Genomic DNA, 23,303 nt, shown 5'->3' with positions numbered 1-23,303 from the left:
ATTGGGAAAATCAGGTTGGTGCTGAATTACAGGAGGGGGATTTTCTAGAGTGCCTACAAAATGGCATTTTGAGCAGCTTGTGGTTGAGCCCACTAGAGTATCAGCTATTCTGGATTGAGTGTTGTGTAATGCACCAGAGTTGATTAGAGAGCTTTTGGTAAAAGAGCCTTTAAGGGAAAGTGATCATAATATGATCAAATTCACCCTGAAATTTGAGAAGGAGAAGCTAAGTCAGATGTATCAGTATTACAGCTGGCATGGGAGAGGAGTTGGCCAGAATTGATTGGAAAAGAACTCTGCCAGGAATGACTGTAGAGCAGCAATGGCTGGAATTTCTAGAAGCAATTCAGAAGGCACTGGTTATATACATCCCAAAGAGGAAGAAGTATTCTAAAGGAAAGATGACACAACTGTGGCTAATGAGAGAAGTCAAAAAGGGCGTAAAAGTCAGAGAGGGCATTTATTAGAGCAAAAATTAGTGGGAAGTTAGAGGATTGGGAAACTTTTAAAAACAACAACAGAAAACAACTAAAAATTTAATTAAGGAAGTAAAGATGGAATACAAAAGCAAGCTAGCCAATAATATTTAAGAGGATACCAAAAGTTAATTCAGATACTTTAAGTGTAAAAGAGAGGTAAGACTGGATATCAGTTTGCTGGAGAGGTCATAATGGGGAACATTGAAATGGTGGACAAACTGAATAATTATTTTGTATTAGTCTTTTCTGTGGAAGACACTAGCAGTATGGTTGAAGTTTCAAGTGTCGGGGGCAGGAAGTGCGTGAAGTTACCGTATCTAGAGAGAAGATTCTTTGGAAACTGAAAGGTCTGAAGGTAGATAAGGCACCTGGACCAGATGGTATACACCACAGAGTACTGAAAGAAGTGGCTGAAGAGATTGTGGAGGCATTAGTAATGATCTTTCAAGAATCACTAGATTCTGGAATGGTTCTGAAATTCTGAAAAATTGCAAATGTCACTCCACTCCAAGAAAGGAGAGAGACAGAAGAAAGGAAACTACAGGCCAGTTAGTCTAACCTCAGTGATTGGGAAGATGTTAGGGTTGATTATTAAGGATGAGGTCTCAGGGTACTTGGAGGCATGTGATAAAATAGGCCCTAGTCAGCATTGTTCTTCACAAGGGAAAATCCTGTCTGACAAATCTGTTGGAATTTTTTGAAGAAATAACAGGCAGGATAGACAAAGGAGAATCGGTTGATGTTGTGTACTTGAATTTTCAGAAGGCCTTTGAAACGGTGCCACACATGAGGCTGCTTAATGAGCCCATGGTATTACAGAAATGACTCTAGCATGGATAAAGCAATGGCTGATTGGCAGGAGGCAAAGAGTGGGAATAAAGGAAGCCTTTTCTGATTGGCAGTGACTAGTGTTGTTCCACAGGAGTCTGTGTTGGGACCGATTCTCTTTACATTATATGTCAAAGATTTGGATGATGGAATTGATGGCTTTGTTGCAACGTTTGCAGATGATATGAAGATAAGTGGAGGGGCAGGTAGTTTTAAGGAGATAGATAAGCTACAGAAAAACTTAGACAGAATTAGGAGAATGGGCAAAGAAGTGGCAGATGGAATATAATGTCGGGAAGGGTATGGTCATGTACTTTGGTAGAAGATGGAAGAGTTGACTGTTTTCTAAATGGAGAGAAAATACAAAAAATTAAGGCTCAAAGAGACTTGGTAGTCCTTGTGCAGGATTCCTTTAAGGTTAATTTGCAGGTTGAGTCTATGATGAGGAAGGCAAATGCAATGTTAGCATTCATTTCAGGAGAACTAGAATATAAAAGCAATGCTGAGACTTTATAAAGCACTGATGATGCCTCACTTGGAGTATTGTGAGCAATTTGAGGCCACTTATCTCAGCAAGGGTGTGCTGAAAATGGAGAGGGTTCAAATGAGGTTTACACAAATCATTCCAGGATTGAACAGCATGTCATATGAAGAGCGTATGATGGCTCTGGGCCTGTACACACTGGAATTCAGAAGAATGAGGAGTGACCTCTTGAATCCTATTGAATGGTGAAAGGCCTTGATAGAGTGGATGTGGAGAGGATGTCTCCTATGATTGGAGAGTCTAAGACCAAAGGACACAGCCACAGAATAGAGGGGCATCCTTTTAGAATGGAGATGATGAGGAATTTCTTTAGCCAGAGAGTGGTGAAGATGTGGAATCCTTTGCCACAGGCAGCTGTGGAGGTTAAGTATTTAGGTATATTTAAGGTGGATGTTGATAGATTATTGATTGGCCAGGGCATGAAGAAGGCAGGAGATTGGGGCTGAGAGGAAAATTAGATCGGTCATGATAAAATGGCAGAGCAGATTAATGGGCCAAATGGCCTAATTCTGCCCCTATATGTCACATTCCTATGTTATAGCTGGGGGTGATAATGGAGAGGAGCTCCCCCTACCTATTAAATGCCCCCAATAATGTGTGCCTCAAATAGCCTCTGACAACCAAGTCCAGCTCTTAGCCGTCACGTGTGACTTAGCTACTAAGCCTGGCAGAATCGATTTTACTGACAGGAGAAGGGGCAAAGTTGGGTTAGTGGTGCCTTAAAGCCAATCGCTTTGGGCAGATGGGGGCTTATCAGCCGTGGTTGTCAGCTCATTGAGGAGAAGGAAAACTCTGATCTCAAACCTCCATTGAACCGTTAGACTACTCTCATTTGCAAAACTTGAGTCTGTTCACTTATGCTTGACATTGATGGATTTCATTATTGCCATGTTGCAGTCATCTTCATTTCTGGTCACTATTGACACCATGTAAACAATATGGTTGTGTTGGAGTTTGGTATTTTAATATGAGGTCCCTCTAGAAATCAGAAACAAGGCATACAACTTGTTCTCTTTTCAAATCTTATTATTATTATTCAAAAATACACAGGTACATCGAAGTAACAACACTTACAATGCCTCAAAAATTATCTTAAAGATTGAAACTCTTTGTGAATTAAAAAAAAACCCTACTAAGCAAGAATAGTGAGGGGAAAAAAAAAGAACCCATTGAAGGCACAACCCCGAACCATGCATCATATAGAAAGCTTCTAAAAATAAACATCAAACCGCCAGGCATATAACTTGTTGCTTCATGATCTGTTTGTTAAAAGTTACTTCTTGAAGGTAAAGATGGCACTGCTATTTTATACTCTTAGATAAGAAAAACTCCATTCCAGTCTATAGATAATAAACTAATTAGAAAATATTTATTAATTACTACAGTAAAAATTAACCAAATGAGAACACATTTTCACTTAACGCAGAATAAAGAAGCTTCCAGAATTATACTTTGTGTTGCCACTAGAGACATATTAAACTGTTTCATATAAAATACAGGCAGATAATTAATTAGTTGTTAAATTCCAAAGAGAATAACAATTAAACAATCTAATCCTAGAATTAAACAGCTGGATCCAACAGTTCCTAGAGCAAGTTAGAGGCAGGGTGTCTTCTAGCTGATTTGTCAATGCCTTTCTACCAAAGCACAACCTGGGTGTGTGGTGGAATGCTTTTTCATTTATCTGGCAACATTTGATGGTGTTCAGTATGCTTGAGATAAAATTGGTATGGCACCCATCATTTATTCCCTCCAATGATGGCTCACCTTTAGTTGCAGTACAGCTTGTGCTAACTTCCTTAACAATATCTTGTAAACCCTCAGTGGAAGCATGGGCAGTACATTCACAATTTCATTCCTGAACTGTCTTGGAAATTCCATCCCTTTTTCTCTCTTCCAAAAATAAAATAAAAGCTGTTAATATATAGTTTATTCAGTTTAAAATACATATTAATACTTTCCATTTTGCTCTGTTTTCAGCTAAATATAGACAGCTGCTGGATTGCCTCCCTCAGCTGTCCACGGGGCCAGTTCTCTGCCTCTATATTTGATGCCATTGCTACTGAAAGTATGTTATTTATTCGTCAGAATCAACTGATGTATTATTATAAAGGAAATTTCACCTTACTCCATGCTAATGATAAAGGATCAGGTATTATCTGTTTTGCTTTAATATTAATAGTAGGAAAACAAATGCCATAATAGATGTGTATGCATTTTTTAGAAAATAATATCACTGGTATTTCAAATAGTTTAAGTAGAGTGACAAGTTGAACTCTTCATTCATGCTTGGTTCACAATATTTTTCTAGAGGTAAATCAGGAAGAACATAGAACATAGAGTACAGCACAGGAGCAGGCCATTTGTCCCATAGTGTTGTATTGAACCAGCTAAAAAACAAATCAAAAACACCAAAACACTAATCCTCCTACCAACACAATGTCCCTATCCCTCCATCTTCCTTACAGTCATGTGCCTATCCAAACGTCTCTTAAAAGCCTCAAACACATTTGCCTCTACCACCATGCCAGGCAGCGCATTCCAGGCATCCACCACTCTGAGTAAAAAAACTTAACCCTCACATACCCTCTGAACCTACCCCCCCCTCACCTTCAATGCATGCCCTCTAGTATTAGGATATTTCATCCCTGGGAAACAGATACTTCCTGTCTACTCTATCTATGTCTCTCATAATCTTATGAAGCTCTATCAGATCTCCCTTCAGCCTCTGCTGCTCAAGAGAAAACAACCCAAGTTTGTCCAGCCTCTCATGATAGCACCTGTTCTCTAAACCAGGCAGCAACCTGGTAAAACTCTTCTGCACCCTCTCCAAAACCTCAACATCCTTCCTATAGTGGGGCGACCAGAACTGTATGCAATACTCCAAATGTGGCCTAATAAAGAATGTTGGCCCTTTTAAAGTATTTTGACATTGTGACATTAGAAAATTCAAGATTATTTAATGTCATTTCCAGTACATGAGTATAAAGGAGATTGAAATAATTGTTACTCTAGATATGATGCAGTACAAGAAAATCACAGTAAGATAAAGTACGCAATGATAAAAAACACAATTAATATAAATACATAAAGTGGCTTATATATTTAGACTGATTATATGTCCATAAAGTGATGCCAGGCACAAGAGTGTCTGTACAAGAGGTGACTGATAGGAAATGCTAAAGCAGTACTGGGTGTGGAAGGGAAGCCTTACTGCTTGGGGAATTGTGCATACAGTGCTTTCCTTCTCAATGTTTCTATATCTTATGCTCATTCTTTATCTATGATACTATGGATGGGACTGAACATATTATTGATTGAATTCATAATGGCTATAATCTTGCCTATCAAAAACAATGTGACTGCATCAATGACTAATCTGCTAATTGTACATCTAACGCATTCTTGAAACAAATAACCATTCATAGCACTTAGGAAGCTAAAAGTGGAGCTGTCTTCATGCTTAAAGAACGATCTATCTGGAATTATTATTACGTGTTTCAACAATGATAGGATATTAGCTAAGCTGGAGGTCTGATTACATGGACTTCTTCCATTTGAAATTGAAATCTAATTTCTGGAAAAGTACAAAGATTAATAATTATGTAAAATTTTATATCAACTATATACTCAGGCAAAAGTGCATGAATAAAGCCTTGACCTCTCTGTGGATAAGCTTAGATCTTGTAACTATAGCACACATTTCAAATGAAATTAAATAAAAGGATGTCTTGCACATATAACTTCTTCACGTCTTGGCATCAGTTCACAAAAATGTTTTAAAGGATAGTGCTCCTATGAAGCTTTTCTTTGGTAATGGTTGGAGCCTGTTTTACTTTTAAAATAAAACCTTTTATACAACTTTTCATCTCCTATACATTGTGTGGAAAATTGTATCTCACCAATTTGATTGAGTTTATTTGAAGAGATGACCAAGTGGACTGATGAGGGCAGAGCAGTATTTGTTGTCTACATGGACTTTAGCAAGGTCTTTGACAAAAGTCCGGAAGGGTAGGCTGATCTGGAAGGTTAGATCACGTGGGATCTAGGGTGAGCTGGACAATTCAACGCAAATTTGGTTTGGAGTTAAGACTCAAGGGGTGCGTCGATCACTGATGTTTGTCTTTGAGATGAAATAATTTGAATAAGCTTGTAATTGGCATGATTAGAAAATTTACGCTGACATCAAAATTAATGGTGTAGTGGACAGTGAAGAAGGTTACTTAAGATTGCAACAGGGTTTAGATCAGCTGGGAAAGTAGGCCAAGGAATTGTAGATGGAACTTAACACATCAGGATCCTGGAATATACTATAGAACCAAGGGTACAAGTACATACCTGAATTTTCAGAGATGTGGGGCCCGAAACTGTTGACAATACTCCCAAGTGCAGACAGACTAATGTCTTATAAAAGCTCAGCATTATCTCCTTGCTTTTATATTCTATTCCCTTTGAAATAAATGCCAACGTTGCATTTATCGTCTCTACCACAGACTCAACCTTTAAATTAACTTTCTGGGAGGACTCCTAAGTCCCTCTGCGTCTCTAATGATTGAACCTTTAGATAATAGTTCGCTCTAAGTTCCTTCTACCAAAATGCATTATCATACATCTCCCAACACTGTATTCCATCTGCAACTTCTTTGTCCACTCTTCCAATTTGTCCAAGTGTTGCTACAATCGCATTGCTTCCTCAGCACTACCTACTCCTCCACCTATTTTTGTATCTTCTGCAAACTTTGCCACAAAGCCATTAATTCCATTGTCTAAATCATTGACAAACAATGTGAAGAATAGCAGTCCCAATACTGACCCAAGGAACACCACCAGTCACTGGCAGCCAAACAGAAAAAGCCCTGTTATTCCCACTCACTACTTCCTGCTTGTCAGCCATTCTGCTATCTATGCCAGTATCTTTCCAGTAATGCCATAGGATTTTATCTTGTTAAGCAGCCTCGTGTATGGCCACTTATCAAATGCCTTCTGAAAATCCAAGTAAATGAGGTCCACTGCCTCTCCTTTGTTCACCCTGCTTGAACTCTAATTGATTAGTCAAACAAGATTTTTCTTTACAGAAACCATGCTGACTTTGACTTATTTTATCATTGGGCTTCAAATATCTCAAAACCTCATCCTTAATAATAGACTTCAACACTTTCCCAACCACTGAGGTTAGGCTAACTGGCCTATAATTTCCTTTCCTTCCTCCCTTCTTAAAGAATAGAGTGATACTTGCAATCTTCCAGTCCTCCAGAACCATGCTAGAATAAGTGATTTTGAAAGTTCACGACCAATACATTTGTTATCTCATCTGCAACCTCTCTCAGGACTCTGGGATATAGTCCTTCTGGCTCAGGTGAATTATCCACCTGAACAGCTTTGAGTTTGCCTAGCACTCTTTTGCTTTGTAATAGTAGCACCACTCACGGAACTCTGACACACTGTTAGTTTCTTCCACAGTGAAACAGATGCAAAGTATCCATTAAGTCCATTTGCCATTTCTTAATCCCCCATTACTACCTCACCAGCATTTTCTAGTGGTCCAATATCAATTCTCACCTCCTTTTTACTCTTTATATAACTGAAAAAAATACATTTGGTATCCTTTGGTATATTATACATGTAAAAATATAATAAAAATGTAAAAATACATTTGGTATATTATTGGCTAGTTTGCCCTCATTTTTCATCTTTTCCCTTCTTATAGCTTTTTTTAGTTGCCTGTTGTTGAATTTTAAAGCTTCCCACTCATCCAAATTCCCAATCACTTCTGCTACTTTATATGCCCTTTAGCTCTTATGCAGTCGTCAACTTCCTTTGTCAGCCACAGTTGCCTACCCCTGTCATTTGAGAACCACTACTTTTGTGGGATATATCTATTCTGTGCCTTATGAACTATTCCCAGAAACTTCAGCCATCTCTGCTCTACCATCATCTCTGTCAAAATCCTCCTCCAATCCACTTGGGCAAGCTCCTCTCTCATGCCTCTGTAATTCCCTTTATTCCATTGCAATACTGATACATGTAAGTTATGCTTCTCCCTCTCAAATCGCAGTATGAATTCAACTATATTGTGATCACTGCCTCCTTAGGGTTCCTTTACATTAAGCTCCCTAATAAGATCAGGATTAATATACAACACTGAATCTAAGGTAGCCTTTCCCTGAGTAAGCTCAAGCACAAGGTGCTTTAAAAAGCCATCCCAAAGGTATTCAACAAATTCCCTCTCCTGCAATTGGACACCAACCTAATTTTTCCCGATGCCCTTTCATTTAGAAGTCCCCCATTACAATTGTGTCATTACTCTTATTACATGCCTTTTCCAGCTTGCAATCTCAGCCCCACATCTTGGCTACTATTTGGAGGCCTATATATGCTTCCCATCATGCTTTTTTTTAACCTTTGCTGTTTCTTAACTCCACCCACAAAGATTGAACATTCTTTGACCCTTTGTCACCTCTTTCTAAAGATGTAATTCCATCTCTTACCAATAGAGCTACACCACTGCCTATGCCTTCCTGCCATTCCCTTCAATACAAAGTATATCCTTCCATGTTAAGCTCCCAACGATGGCCTTCTTTCAGCCACAACTCAGTGATGCCCACAGCATCATATGGACCAATCTCAAATTGTGCCACGAGTTCATCCACCTTATTCTGAATGCTATATGCATTTAAATACAGTGCATTCAGTCCTGCATTCTTAGCTCTTTTGAATTTTGTCTCTGTGGTACAATTTAGCTCTTTGCACTGTCTGTATTTGTACCCAATCACTGGCTTGTCCTTCCTTACATTCATGTTACATCCACCATCTACTTGTAAACCTGCTGGCTCATCCTCAGCTCTGTCATACTGGTTCCCATCCCCCTGCCATATTAGTTTAAACCACTTCCAACAGCTCTAGTAAACCTGTCCACAAGGATATTGGTCTCCCTCAGATTCAAGTGCAACCAGTTTCCTTTGTACAGGTCTCACCTACCCCAGAAGATGTCCCAATTATCCAGAAATCTGAATCCAGAATTATCCAGAAATCTGAATCAGGAACAGGGTACCGATTGTGTATGATCAGCCATGATCACAGTGAATGGCGGTGCTGGCTAGAAGGGCCAAATGGCCTACTCCTGCACCTACTGTCTATTGTCTGATGTTCTCCCTTCCCTCTCCTAACAGTCATTCATTTACCTGTCTCCTGGAGTCTTGCGGTTATACCTCCCTGTAGCTCCTGTCTATTGCAGCCTCACTTACCCTAACAAGCTGGAGGCCATTGAGCCTTCCCTAACACAGTCTCTAAGGAGCTGCATCTTGATGCACCTGGTGGAGAAGTGGCCATGGGGAGGCTGGGAGTCTCCTGGAAATCCCACATCTGACACCTAGTGGAGACACTGTCTTTGTAAACGTGCCCCCTGATCTCTGTAGAGTTAACTAAGTAATGAATTTACCTACTTACCCTGCCTGTTCTTGCTGAAGCTCTGTTGAGCCAAAACCTTACTACTCTGACTCGCGACTACTCCCACAATGGCTGCTCAGCTAGGCGGTACCTCTCTTTTATAGAGACTGGGTTTGTAAAAGCTCTTTGTCAGACCTGCATGGGAACACTCATGTTGCATCTGCGCAGTACTGCAATCAACGACACAATTAATCGTGTTCATTTCTGATCACCTAGTTAAAGGAAGAATGCTATAAGTTGGAAAAGGTGTAAAGAAGATTTACAAGCATGTTACTAGGACTGGAGGGCTTTAGTTATAAGAGGAGACTGGATAGGCTAGGTTAATTCCCTGAAGTGTAGGAGGCTGAGAGGGGTGACAGTGCTATATAAAATCATGAGGTGAATGGTCAGTCCCCCTCACCCCCACAGAGGGAAGTCCAAAATTCTGGTCACTGAATTATAGGAAAGATGTCAACAAAATAGAGAGAGTACAGAGGAGATTTACTAGAATGTTACCTGGGTTTCAGCACCTAAGTTACAAGGAAAGGTTGAACAAGTTAGGTCTTTATTCTTTGGAGCGTAGAAGGTTGAGGGGGGACTTGATAGAGGTATGTAAAATTGAGGGGGATAGATAGAGTTGACGTTGATAGGCTTTTTCCATTGAGAGTAGGGGAGATTCAAACGAGGACATGAGCTGAGAGTTAAGGGGCAAAAGTTTAGGGGTAACACGAGGGGGAACTTCTTTTTTCAGAGAGTGGTAGCTGTGTGGAATGAGCTTCCAGTAGAAGTGGTAGAGGCAGGTTCGATATTGACATTTCAAGTAAAATTGGATAGATATATGGACAGGAAAGGAATGGAGGGTTATGGGCTGAGTGCAGGTCGGTGGGACTAAGTGAGAGTAAGCGTTCGGCACGAACTAGAAAGGCCGAGATGGTCTGTTTCCGTGCTGTAATTTTATATGGTTATATGGAGGGCTTATGTTTAAGGTGAGGTGGAGGGGAGATTTTCCATACAGTTGGTGTTGGGGGTATGGAATGAGCTGCTAAAGAAGATCAATAGATTACAATGTTTAAAAGGCATTTAGACAGTTAAATAGATAAGATTTAGAGTGATATGAGTCAAATACAGGCATATGCTCAGGTAGGCAGGTTTATGACAGGAATAGTTTGGGCCAAAGGGCTTGTTGCTATGCCATATATGTATATAACTCTATTGAGATAGCACTGAAGTAGTTGTTGGGAAGTTATTGACTAAATCTTAAAGTTGAGTTAAGGGGCTGCATGAACTTTGTTTTATCTTCTTGAATTAATAATTGAAATATTATATTATTACTGAATATCTTGCATATATGAACTACCAAGGTACATAGTTAAATTACTAAGTTGTTTTATTAAAATGTTACTGCCAAATGAAAGCCAAGTATTATAAGTCATGGGATTGAGCAATAAATTTTCTTGAAAAAATTGAAGAAATAAGTCAATAAATTTTTAAAGTAGCTTTACAGATTGTTTCCTTTTTCTTTCTGTAATATTCTGTTTTGCCTTTCTTTCCTGCTGGTCATCAATTATGCTTCAGTATTTAACCATAGTCCCTTTTCTTGTAGTAAAAGATCATTTTCTATCTCTGAGATTGCTCATTTGATTTAGTTGCAGTATTTTAGTAGTTGAACAACTCTGTAAGAAAGCTTGGATCTTCTGGCTTTGCATAGGACTGTCCTATGGTATATGAGCATTCAGCCCCAAAGTCACACAAAGAAACTATTTGGTGTTTAACTCTGAAAGTTTGTTATGTCTGTCTTAAGCTCTATCTTATTTTCTATTTTACAGGTAGATGGATACGCGTGTTGTCTAATGTTTGTGTGGAGCAACTAATTCCAGTATTAGCTATTCAGAATGGTGAAGAAAAGCTGTTTGCTATTGGAGGAGGCAAACAGAAAGCGATGACTTACCTTGGCACTATCAGAGGTTTGAAAATAAATAATATACAAAGTACAATAACTAATACTTGCCTGTTAAAAATATGGATATTCTTTGAAAGTCCATACCACAGTACAGACCCTTAGGCCTACAATGTTATGCTGACCTTTTAACCTACTTTGAGATCAATCTAACCCTCCCTTCCGACGTAGCCCTCCATTTTTCTAATATCCATGTGCCTATCTAAGAGTTTCTTGTGTTTGTGCCTCTACCACTACCCACTGCAGGGCATTCCACACAGTCATCACTGTCTGTGTAAAGAAATTATCTCTGACATACCCTTATACTTTCCTCCAATCACCTTAAAATTATGTTCCCTCGTATTAGCCATTATCACCCTGGGAAAAAGTCTCTGGCTATCCATTCAGTCTATGCCTCTCATTATCTTGTGCAATCTCTATCATGATACCCCTTATCCTCCTCTATTCCAGAGAGAAAAGCCATTGCTCGCTCAACCAGTCCTCATAACATATGCCCTCTTTTCCAGGCAGCATGCTGGTAAAATCCCCCTGCACCTTTTCTAAAGCTTCAATTTAGAAAATTTGGAAAGCATTATTTCTTCCAAGTGTTTCTTGGATTTCCTGTGGATGTCACAAGAAAACAAATCTCAGGGTAGTATATGGTGATATGTATGTAGTTTGATAATAAGTTAAAGTACGTTGAACTTTTTCATACTTTATAAAAACATACTTTATCGCAAAGCTTTTAATAGATAACGGGAAGGCAATGAAGTAACTTGAATGTTTGTGGGATGAGCTGCAGTGGTTTTAACATTGTTCCCTTTTGAAATAACTTCAGAGGCTGAAAGCTAATGTTAGAGTTTAATGGAGTGGACAACATTAATGACAGGAATTGGAATCTCACAGTTATGTTACACATACCGTATTTTGGTATCTTAATATTGTTAGCAGTAAGACTGGCTAAGAAACCACAATTCCTACCTGATCAAGTCTTTTTATTTAATGCCAATTTTGCTGTCTCTTTTCTGCACTTTAAAATAGTTTGCTGTTCAAGAAAAATGGCATCATCAGAATAGCAACATATTTCAGCAAAATTACCAAAATTGGGAATGACAAAAAAAGCAGTCATCTTAATTGTCCTGACAGACACTCTCCGCTTTGACATATAGAGACTGGAGCCAAATTGAACTGTCAGTTTGTCCAATTTTTCTGTTCTTTGCCTTAATTATAATTTTCCTTTTAAATGTATATCTAATTCACTCCTAAAAGTTGCTGTTATTATCTATAGCTACTGTATATTCCTGTCAAGTAATGTTTTGCAAAATGTAACCATTGCTTTATGACTCTTGGGGTTTTATTAATTTGTCAAAATCATTTGTGATCTTGAATACCTTTATTCACTCCCCACTTTCTGGCTAGAGAACAATCACAGTTACTGTGAATTCCTCACTTAATTCGATTCACTTATCCGTGGAGCGAGCTTAGTAATGTATCTACTCTTCAACTTCAAGCTGTTTTCTTGAATATGACCGTACAAATGTCAAGGAAATTTATTTATTAAGACAAACAAAGGTCCTGCCCCAAAATGTTGACTGTTTACTCTTTTCCATAGTTATTGCCTGGCCTGCTGCATTCCTCCAGCATTTTATGCATGTTATGTTTATTGTGATACTGCATGGAATAGGCCTTCTGGCCTTTTGAGCTGTGCCACCCAGCATCATCTGATTCAATCCTAATCTAATCATGGGTCAATTTACAATGACCAATTAATCTGCCAACTAGCAAGTCTTTGGACTGTGGGAAGAAACTGGAGCACCCAGAGGAAACCACACAGTCACGGGGAGAACGTATGAACTCCTTAGAAGCAGTGGCAGGAAATGAACCTGGCTTGCTGGTACTGTGAACCACTACACTATGTGCTGCCTCAAACTTTCTTTTATATGTTGGGCATTGAACTCATGAGCACTACTTCACCAAATTTTAAAATGTTTATTTTTGCATTACTGATTTAATTTAGTGAGTGTGTGTGTCTCTGATTTTTCTCTAATATTACATATTGCATTGTACTGTTGCTGCCAAGCCAACAAACTTCACAACATTTGCTGATTCTGATGGAATACTTATTTAAATGATTATCTAGCTTTGGGGATTTAACGTTTTTACCGTCACTCATTTTTGGGGTACTCTTCTGTTTCTGTGGATGTCTGCAAAGAACTTCAGTTGTTATATCATATGCATTCTCTGATATTAAACGGAAGTATTGAACTATTGAAAAATGAGACTTGCAGCGAGGGTTTGCCCAAGGGAGATGAGTCAGAAATGGAGCGCGCCGATTATTGATGTCAAGTCTGCAACGGCAGCCCCTTTCTTTTCGGTGTCGGCCATTTGCGTGGAGACCTTCGTCACATCTGAACAACAAAATTTTGAGTCTTTTTTTGAATTGTTAGGAGGAGTTGTGGTTCCTTTTTTTTATATACTAGCTCAATATTATACTATATATGACTTTGACAGTGTACACTCCTTTTTTGTGCTTGTACCTTTATGTATTTGATATAACTTCTCCCCTGATTTGTATTTGTCTTTATATAGTTTTTAAATCAATAAAAAAAAGATTTAAGATGGAAAAAATGAGTCTTTGTCAAAGAAGAAAATATTGGTGGCTTAAGATGTGGATTTAGCTTCTGGAAAGAGTTGGTGCAGAAAGATTTAGAAAGGGAATTCCAGATTTTGGAGCCCTAGGTGGTTAAAGGCATGGGTATAAATTTTGTGACAAATGGAGTGGAAGTTCCAAATCAGAACAGAATTGAAAGATGGGGAATTACATGGATGCCATGAGAGATTTTAACATTTTTTGTTTAAAATGTGGCACCGACTGCAGAAACAAACTAATTACACTTCTATTTGATGGCCAAATGGGATAAAGTATAGACAGCAGACTTTAGGATGAAATGAATTTTCAGTTGAGAGGCTATCGGGAAAGTAGTGAAGATGTTGGGGTCTGAACTATGACTGTGACTTAGCATGCGACTATTTTATATTGTTTATTTATAGCCACGTCAATAAAGTTGCATCTTTTAGGGATGCTTTATTAATTTTGTGATTGTGAATTACTAACCTATTTAACTTGTGTTTTTTTTCAGATGGCGAAGTGTATTTTAAATCATTGTTGAATTCTCAGGGCAACACAGTGTGCAGTATATTGCAACGTAAGATATTGAAAGGAAACTAAATTTTTTTTATTGCAAACTATTACATTTCATGCTATGTTTTGTTGGTACTATCATTTTGACAACCATGTCTAACAGATTTAGAGAGCCTCAGGAACTCATTAATTAATTGTTTTGACTCAAAGAAAGTGAGCTGGTTGGTGGTGTAGTGGCATCAGCACTGGACTTTGGGGCAGAAGGTCTTGAGTTTGAATCCAGCTTTTCCATCTGTGCTGGATTTGAGCTAGCAACAGAAACATCAACAGCAAAAAGTTGTTTTCTCTCGTGAGTTAAAAGGCAAATTCTTTCAAAGAAAGTGGGGGTGGGGGGATAAAGTGCAGATAGGGAAAACCTATCTGTATCTGCATAAAGGAGCCATTGCACCTTCTCCAATTCCTTACAGGGCAATGGAACTGGCAGCTACAGTGACTGAGATCCAGGCATGCGTTCAGTTTGGACTTTTGCCAAAAGTTGCTCTAAAGCTCTGAGCTCTGGATTTTTCAATTCAACAGCACAGTTTGGCACATTTCCTTGCATTAAGGACAGAAATCTCCTAATCAATTTCTTCATGGCTGATCTTCTGTCTTAGTTTCTGTTCTTTCCGCCTGTCCTTTGACCCCAGACGTCTAACCAGGACTTGCAAACATGATAAATTTCAACTTCAAATACTATCTCCTACCAAAAGCTCTTCCTGCCACTTCCACTACCACCCTTCCATTTTGCATAAATACCCTATTTTGGTTGGTCCATTAATGCTCCCTGAGAGATAGGAGGTACCAATATTTACCTTTTGCTGATAGAGTAATAGTACTAGAAATTTTAAGAGAGGTACTTATCCCTGTCAAATTCCCTCCATAAACAAAAGACTGACGAGAGTGAGCTTGGATAATTGTCATGGTTGTTTGATTGCACTCCTCCCCAGTGATGGCCTGAACTTGCTTTATAAATATTCCCTTGTTGAAAAAGGAAGACTCTTGATTTTTGATATGAAAATCTTGTTTCCCTATACCATGCAAAGATCAGTATTAAACAGATGTCCTTTATCGTGGGCTCATTGTTGTACCAATGTAATTGTAGAATACAACTTCTGGTGCTACTTAGACACGTCTTCAGTGATGAACCTGGGGTCGTAGGATGTTTTGGGTCTTTAATCATCAGACACCCTCGCCCGGGCCGACCCAGCCGGGGGTGATCAGCCCTGACTTGTGTTCAAGTGGCTTACTAATCCACGGATGCCCCCTCTGAATCCGCAGCCACCGCGAGGCGTTTTCAACAGCCTCCAGAATGCTCTTGGTGGCTCTTCTGCACTGCAGTCCTTTAACTCCAAGGAAGAGTCCGCTGTAATGAATGGCCATCAAAGCCCCAGCACGCAACTTCGACCGGCTCACAGCGAGCTCTCCAGCCATTGCTCCAGCATTCTGCACCAAGATCTGTGTATTTAGCCCTCTTGTGCTTGTTGGCCTCTTCAATCCGGTCTTCCCAGGGGACAGCAAGTTCCAGCAGGACCACTTGCTTTATAGACTCTGATATTAACCTTATGTCCAGGCAGAGCGGAGTAGCTGCAATGATCTCTGGGAACGTGAGTTACCTCCCTAGGTCGACTTTGAGCTGCCAGTCTCGTGCAGTGGCAAGAAGCCCTCCCGAGGAGCTAGGCTGATGTTGAGCCTTTTCCCCCGCTCTGATTAAGGTGATGGACTGTTTGGGAGCGAGCTGATTTTTGTTGTCTTGCATTGCTGTGCTGACTGCGTCTGCCATAGACCTTTGGACTTGGTCATGGTGCCAGAGGTATCGCACTTCACTCAACACCTTCGGGCAGCAACTGAGGATATGCTCCAAAGTGCCCCTCTTCTGGCACAGTTGGCATGCTGGAGTGTTTGCCATGCCCCACCTGTGCAAACTGTCTTGCAAACTTAGTAAACACCAACAAGTTGAATGTGATTTTCTTGCAGGAGATTGCCTTGTGCTCTGGGCTGCTTTGGATCGATATAAGAATGCTGCTGTCCTTTTGGTTGAAGGCATAGTAACGAAACATCAACCTGCTTCATATTTCCTGATACATTACTATTTTGGTATGTATGTTATAACAAAGATTTTGATTTTTTAAAATTGTATCACAATGAAATTATAATATTTTACTCACATGAGGGGACTGCTCTCGTCAAGCCCATTGGCTGTAAGAAAACATTTTAATTTTAGAATGGCTTTCCTTTCTATCCATGTATCATAATCCCTGGAGTCTGGCAATGATCTATCCTCACCCCATCCTATATATCATCTGAATACCAGCTATCAAAGGTATCACCTGAAGAATTATAGATTTAATTTGTATGTTTACTTCGTCATTGTACCTCTACCTCTCCCATTGTTCAATGGTTCAATTATTTTATTTAATCTCAGAATGTATGCAGTATACAACCTGAAATTCTTACTGACAGAAAAAACGTCACACCTAAAGCCACCCCCACCACCTCCCATATAGAAGCAACAGCAAAGCATCAACCACCCCACTCCCCCTCCACTCGTTTCAGCAGGAAGCATCAGCCCCCCCTCACCAAGTGCCATAAAAAAAACTACATGTCAGATCTCCCCCCCCCCTCCCCCATGATGGAGAGGTATCATTCCTTCACAGAGAGAGGGTAGACCACCAGCTGTTTCAATGTCTGCAGCTTTGCTTTATTTCAAATTTCTCTGATGAGAGGGAGAGACTCACACACACACACACGCACACACGCACTCACGCACTCACGCACTCACGCACTCACGCACTCACGCACACACGCACACACACGCACACGCACACACACACACACACACACACACACACACACTCACACACACACGCACACACACACAATGTAAGTCAGGTAATGAACTTCCCTTCCCTGAACTGTTTGAAATCAATAGCTTCGTATTGCTGTATTTGTAAGTTAAGAAACATTAAATAGCATTAAACATTTAAAAACAATAAATAGCAACAAAGAGCAGGGCCAGGCAATGTGATGAGGTTGCAAGTCTTGGGAACAGGTATCTGTTGCAGATGTAGGTTGCTCGAGGAACTCCACACAAAGTTGTCAAGCTTCATTCTGAGCTTCATACACTGCGGCACGTTAGGGAGGGGAAGAATTACGCGACGCTGTGTTTCAGAAAGCAGCCATATCCCTTAGAATAACTGGATAAGCTCAGTCAGTACTTGGGGCAAGAGGGTTTGACAGAGAGAGGTAGGTAGAGGGGTTCAGAAGATAGTGTCGAAAGAGCCTCCGCCTGTGAACTTGCCTATCAGGCTTGAGTTTCTACTTCCCTGTCTGGTTGAGAGTAGCCTAGCCATGGTACCATGGTTCAGGGTTTCATTGAACCAAGGGTGGGGAGGAGAGAGCAAAGAGAAATGTTGTTAAAATTGGATGCACTTCTCTATCAGCAGGAGTGAGAGTCTTGGATGGCTGTGTTACTTGCATGGTGGCAGGTGTCAGGATCTCATCTGGGGCTACAGAGGAGCTTGGAGTGGGAAGGGAAACATCCAGTTGGCATTGTCCCTGTGGACCAGAGATGCAGGTAGTGAAAAGTAAGAATTTCTGCTGAGGGAATATGAGCAGCTAGGGACTAAATTAAAAGGCCAAAGCAAAAAGATAATCATCTCTAGATTATTACACGAGTCTCAAGCTAGTTGGCACAGAGTCTACAGATGAAAGAGGCAAATCTGAGGTAAATTTGTGGCTGAAAGTTGGTTGAGGGAAAAGCGTTTGAATTCATAAGACATTGGTACCAGTACTGGGAAAGGATGAAATGTCCATGGTGAGTAGGGTCAAGGATAACCCCAAGGTACTTTATAATTTAAAAAAAATTGTCAGGCCTTGGGGATTTATTAACCCTAATTTGCTTCAAGTCACCAAGTACCCTCTCCTCTGTAATATGGTTTATGACCTCACTGCTGTTTTGCCTTAACTCTATAGACACTGTCCATCTTCCAAGATGTTCCTTAATATCTCCCTTATATTTTCTGTTCTGTGTATGGATGATTGTGCTAATCTTGAAGAGGACTAATTTTGTCCCTTGCTATCCTTTTGCTGTTAGTATATTTGTAGAAGCCTGTGAGATTCTCCTTCACCTTGTCCCCTAGAGCAACCCAATGTCGTCTTTTGGCTTTCCTGATTTTCATAAATGTGGGCATTTATGGTGCCCAAAAATAGGAAAAAATCTGATCCTTTTTCATTAGAGGTCAATAAATGTTAAATAAATGTGACTGAAGTTCCATTTTTGCCTTTTTTAAAATAAATATTTCTTCCTCACTTCTTGTCCTCCAGAAACAGCAAATTTCAAGATGCATTATCAACTTCCTCTGTATATTCCCAAAGGTATGGACTTGTAATGTATACTGCATAAATTTACATAGGTATTTATTTATATGCACCTATAAAGTGTAAAAGTTTTTCTTAATTGACATAAAATTAAAGGTGTATAAAATTTTGTAATTTTACAATATTTGCTTCTGACCGACTAGGTAAATTCATTATCAGTTAATCAGCTCTGATGCCTTTTACAAATTCACTCACTAAGTGTACTGCAATAACAATATTCATTTTAACATTTTAAAACCTTAATTTAGTATAGGTTTTAAATTCATTGCATCTATGTTGAAATTCAGGTTCCCGAGTTAATGTCTGCTACGTCTTTCCTCATATGCAAGACAATTGTACCATATTTTAGGTTCAAATTATGAGGCTGCATCCTGTACCGATCCCTTCACATGTGCGGTCATAAAAATAGCGAATAAATCATGAGGTATCATTGCCAGCCAAAAACCATTCACATGAAGTGTGCAGCTGATGCAGACACAAGACAAGATACATCAGTGGCCAAAGTAAACTGATAGAGGAAATTCTCCGCTTGATACCACGTGAAGCTAAAGGATGAAAAATTTGAGAATATTTGTTGTAATAGTAGTATTTTTAATGTGTAAGAGTCAGGGAAAGATTTGCTCTGAGAGATTTTGTATGAGATTAATGTTATAGTACTATTAATATTGATCCTGTAAAAACTCAATGGCTGAATAGCACAATTCTCTGAAGCCAAATTTGAAAGATTCAGAATCCTGTAGGTAGGGGTTTTCTCTCTTTCAGTTCTAAATGGTCATCTCTTTATTCAGAGATTGTGACCTATAATCCTAGCTACTTTACTGTAGTGAAACACAACTTCTTAGTAATCTTTCCTATTAAGCTACCTACAACTTCCCTTTTATCATTGTGTTTCACTCTCATCCTTCTGCATTCAGTGGCCACTTTATTAGATAACCCCTGTACCCAATATCGTGGTCACTGAGTGTATGTTTGTGGTCTTCTGTTGCTGTAGCCCACTCACTTCAAAGATTGATGTGTTGTGCATTCAAAGATGCTGTTTTGCACACCACTATTGCAATATGTGGTTATGTGAGTTACCGTCACCTTCCTGTCAACCTGAATCAGCCATTCTCCTCTGAAATCCCTCATTTTTAAAAAAAAAAGGCAATTTTGCTCAATGCTGCTCACTGGGTGTTTATTTTTGCGTCATTCTCTATAAACTCTGGAGACTGTTGTGAATGAAAATCTCAGGAGATCAGCAGTTTTTGAGATACTCAAACCTCAAACCAACCTCCTTGACACCCACAATCATTGCATGATCAAAATCACTTAGGTCGCATCTCTTCCCCATTCTGGTTTTGTCTGAACCTCTTGACCATGTCTGCATGCTTTTATGAATAGAGTTGTTGCCATACGATCATATGATTTGCAATAACAAGCATGTCTACCTCATTAAGTGATCACTGCGTGTAAACAGCAAAATTCTCCATTTCCCGGCTGAACATAACCTCCCATTTCATGAATCAAACTATGAACTTTTGATTCACTCCTAATACATACATGAAGTTATGTAGAGAGCCCTAAATTTGATATAAGATTTCAGGTGTGGACTCACTGAAGACACATTGAACTGCAACAAAGATACCTTGGTTTTATAGTCCTGTTCCCTTACAATAAAAGGTAAATGCAAATTGATCCAACTTGCGTACTGATCGCTAATTGTTCATGTTATCTTCCTAATATTAGCATTTAATAGAAACTCAGCTCTAATGTTATGCCATCACCTTCCCTTCTCAGGCCTCATCTACTTTTAGTGTTGTGAAAGTACTGTTCCTTTTCAGATATTCCTGTTCACTCATCCATCTCTGCCAATTATCACCTGTTTTCCCATGACTAATGGCAAACAATACAGTGTGAGCCTCTTCCTTCCTACTGTTCAAGAATGCACCTTTTCTATATGAAGTGCTATCTTAACTGTGTATCTTTCACTTTTATATACCTTATCCATAGCTTTTAATAATTATCTCTTTTACTTCAGAGTTGATTTTGAAGCATCAATTGACATGCTTAACCTGAACTTCTGTTCACCTGTGACCATAATTTTGTCTCATTCCCATTCTGATCTTGATTAGTGAGGGTGAGCCTTTGTACTAAATAAAGATACTGTGACCACTCCCACTCCGACATGTCTGTCCATGGCCTCCTCTATCATCAAGATGAGGCCACACGCAGGTCGATGGAGCAATACCTTATCTCCCGCCTAGGTAGCCTCCTTCTTGCCAGCATGAACATCCAATTCACTGACCTCTGTTGATACCCCTGCCCCCCAACCTTACCCCCATCCCTATCTATTATTTTAGTCTGGTTCTCTTTCCCTCTCTTCCCCCCCCCCACTATAATCTCTCTCCGCAGCCCTACCTTTCTTTCTCTTTTACTTCCCATAATTCTCCACCTTCCCCCAGCCCATTTCCCTCCAGCCTATCACTTCCCAGCTCTCTACTTTATCCCTCCCCCCACTTCTTATCCCCCCCTCGACCATCCCATGTTACTTCACTCCTGATGAAGGGTTTCGGCCTGAAATGTTGTTATTACCTCCTCCCATAGATGTTGTCTGGCCTGCTGAGTTCTGCCAGCATTTTGTGTTTTTTTTTTATTTCCAGCATCTGCAGATTCACTCGTGTTATACTGTGGACGTTGTTTTTGAAGCAATAAAATCTTGAGGACTTTGTCAGTCAGGGTATTGAACACAAGAGCTGGGACATAATTACACATATAAAAGATATTGGTGTATTTTGTGTGCATTTTTGGTCACTGAGCTATAGGAAGGAAGTCATTAAGCTGGAAAGGGTACAGAAATGATTCACAAGGTTGTTATGGGGACTGGAGGAGAAAGAAGAGCTGAGCACCAGAGGGAGGCAATGGGAAGGCAAGGAGATAAGGTGAGAGAGGGAAAAGAGAATGGGGAAAGGTGAAGGGCGGGGGGGGGGGGTGCATTACCAGAAGTTTGAGAAATCGATGCTCATGCATTGATTGGAGGTTACTCAAATGCAGTATAAAGTGTTCCTCCAACCTGAATGTGGCCTCATCGTGACAGTAGAGGAGCCCATGGATAGACACACTGGAATGGGAATGAGATGTGGAATTAAAATGGGTGGCCACTGGGAGATCCTGCTTTCTCTGCTGGACAAAGCGTAGGTGCTTCGTGAAGTGGTCTCCCAATGCATGTCAGATCTCACCTATATATAGGAGGCCACATCGGGAGCACTTAACACAGTAAATGACTCCAACAGACTCATAGGGGAAGTGTTGCCTCACTTAGAAGGACTATTTAGAGCCCTCAATGGTAGTGAGGGAGGAGGTGTAGAGGCAGGTGTAGCATTTGTTCTGCTTGCAAAAGTAAGTGCCAGGAGGGAGATCTGTGGTGAGGGATGAATGGACAAGGGAGTCGCATAGGGAGTGATCCCAGTGGAAAGCAGAAAGTGGGGGGAGAGGGAGAAGGGAAAGATGTGCTTGAAGGTGGGATCCCATTGGAGATGGCAGAATTTGGGGAAAATTGTGCTGGAAGATGAGGGGCCCCTATCCCTGGTAAGGTGGTGGGAGGATGGGATGAGAGCAGATGTGAGTGAAATGGAAGAGATGAGGAGGAAGGGAAGCCTTTTACTTTGAAGGAGGAGGACATCATCTTCATTCTGGAATGAAAAGTTTCATCCTGAGAGCAGTTGCCATGGAGACTGAGGAATTGAGAGAAGGGAACGGAGTTTTTACAAGTAACAGGGTGGGTAGAGATCTAGACCAGGTAGCTGTGAGAGTCCGTGGGTTTATAATAGACATCAGTAGATAAGCTATCTCCTGAAATAGAGGCAGGGAGATCAATAGATCAAGATAGGGGAGGGAGGTGTCGAAAGTGGACCAGGTAAATTTGAGGGCAGGGTGGAAGTTGGAAGCAATGTGGATGAAGTCAACATCTCCCAATGGGTGCAGGAAGCAGCACCAATGTAGTCATTGATATAGCATAGGAAAAGTGGGAGCGGTCACCTGTGTGGGCTTGGAACATAGACTGTTCCACATTGCCAGCAAAAATGCAGGCATAGCTGGGACCCATGGGAATGCCCAGTGCTACACATTTTGTTTGAGGGAAGTGGTTGGAGCCGAAGGAGAAATTATTAAGTGTGAGGACAAGTTCCACTAGATCGAGGAGAGTGGTGGTGGAGGGGAACTGATTGAGTCTGGTGTCCAGAAAGAACCAGAGAACTTTGAGGCCTTTCTGGTGGGGGTTGGAGGTGTATAGTGACTGGACATCCATCTTGAATATAAGATGATGGGGGCCAGGGAACCTGAAATCATTGAAAAGATCCAGAGCGTGTGAAGTGTCAACAGGGGAAAACTGAACTAGGGTGATCAAACAGAATTGAGGTATGCAGATGTGAGTTTAGTGGAGCAGGAACAAGCTGAAACAATGGGTCTTCCTGGACAAGCAGGTTTGTGAATCTTGGGAAGGAGATAGAAATGGGCATTGCGGGAACTGTGAGGTTGGCGGCAATGGATGAGTGATCC

The 23,303-nt window shown here is 40.3% G+C and overlaps 1 protein-coding gene across 1 annotated transcript in view; it reads left to right on the top strand.

The window, feature by feature from the left end:
• LOC132381433 (cation channel sperm-associated auxiliary subunit gamma-like) overlaps positions 1–23,303 on the top strand; it is a 164,041-nt gene that overhangs the window by 10,125 nt on the left and 130,613 nt on the right. Inside the window, exons 4-8 of the mRNA XM_059950839.1 lie at positions 3,832–4,003; positions 11,103–11,240; positions 14,353–14,418; positions 16,368–16,487; positions 18,717–18,767. Coding sequence (XP_059806822.1) covers positions 3,832–4,003; positions 11,103–11,240; positions 14,353–14,418; positions 16,368–16,487; positions 18,717–18,767 — 547 coding nt within the window. The remainder of the gene's footprint in view (positions 1–3,831; positions 4,004–11,102; positions 11,241–14,352; positions 14,419–16,367; positions 16,488–18,716; positions 18,768–23,303) is intronic.

The sequence above is a fragment of the Hypanus sabinus genome, chromosome 26, assembly GCF_030144855.1.
Source record: "Hypanus sabinus isolate sHypSab1 chromosome 26, sHypSab1.hap1, whole genome shotgun sequence".
In the NCBI taxonomy this organism is placed as follows: domain Eukaryota; kingdom Metazoa; phylum Chordata; class Chondrichthyes; order Myliobatiformes; family Dasyatidae; genus Hypanus; species Hypanus sabinus.
The sequence above is the reverse complement of the archived record's forward strand: the minus strand, read 5'-3'. Positions and strand labels throughout refer to the sequence as shown.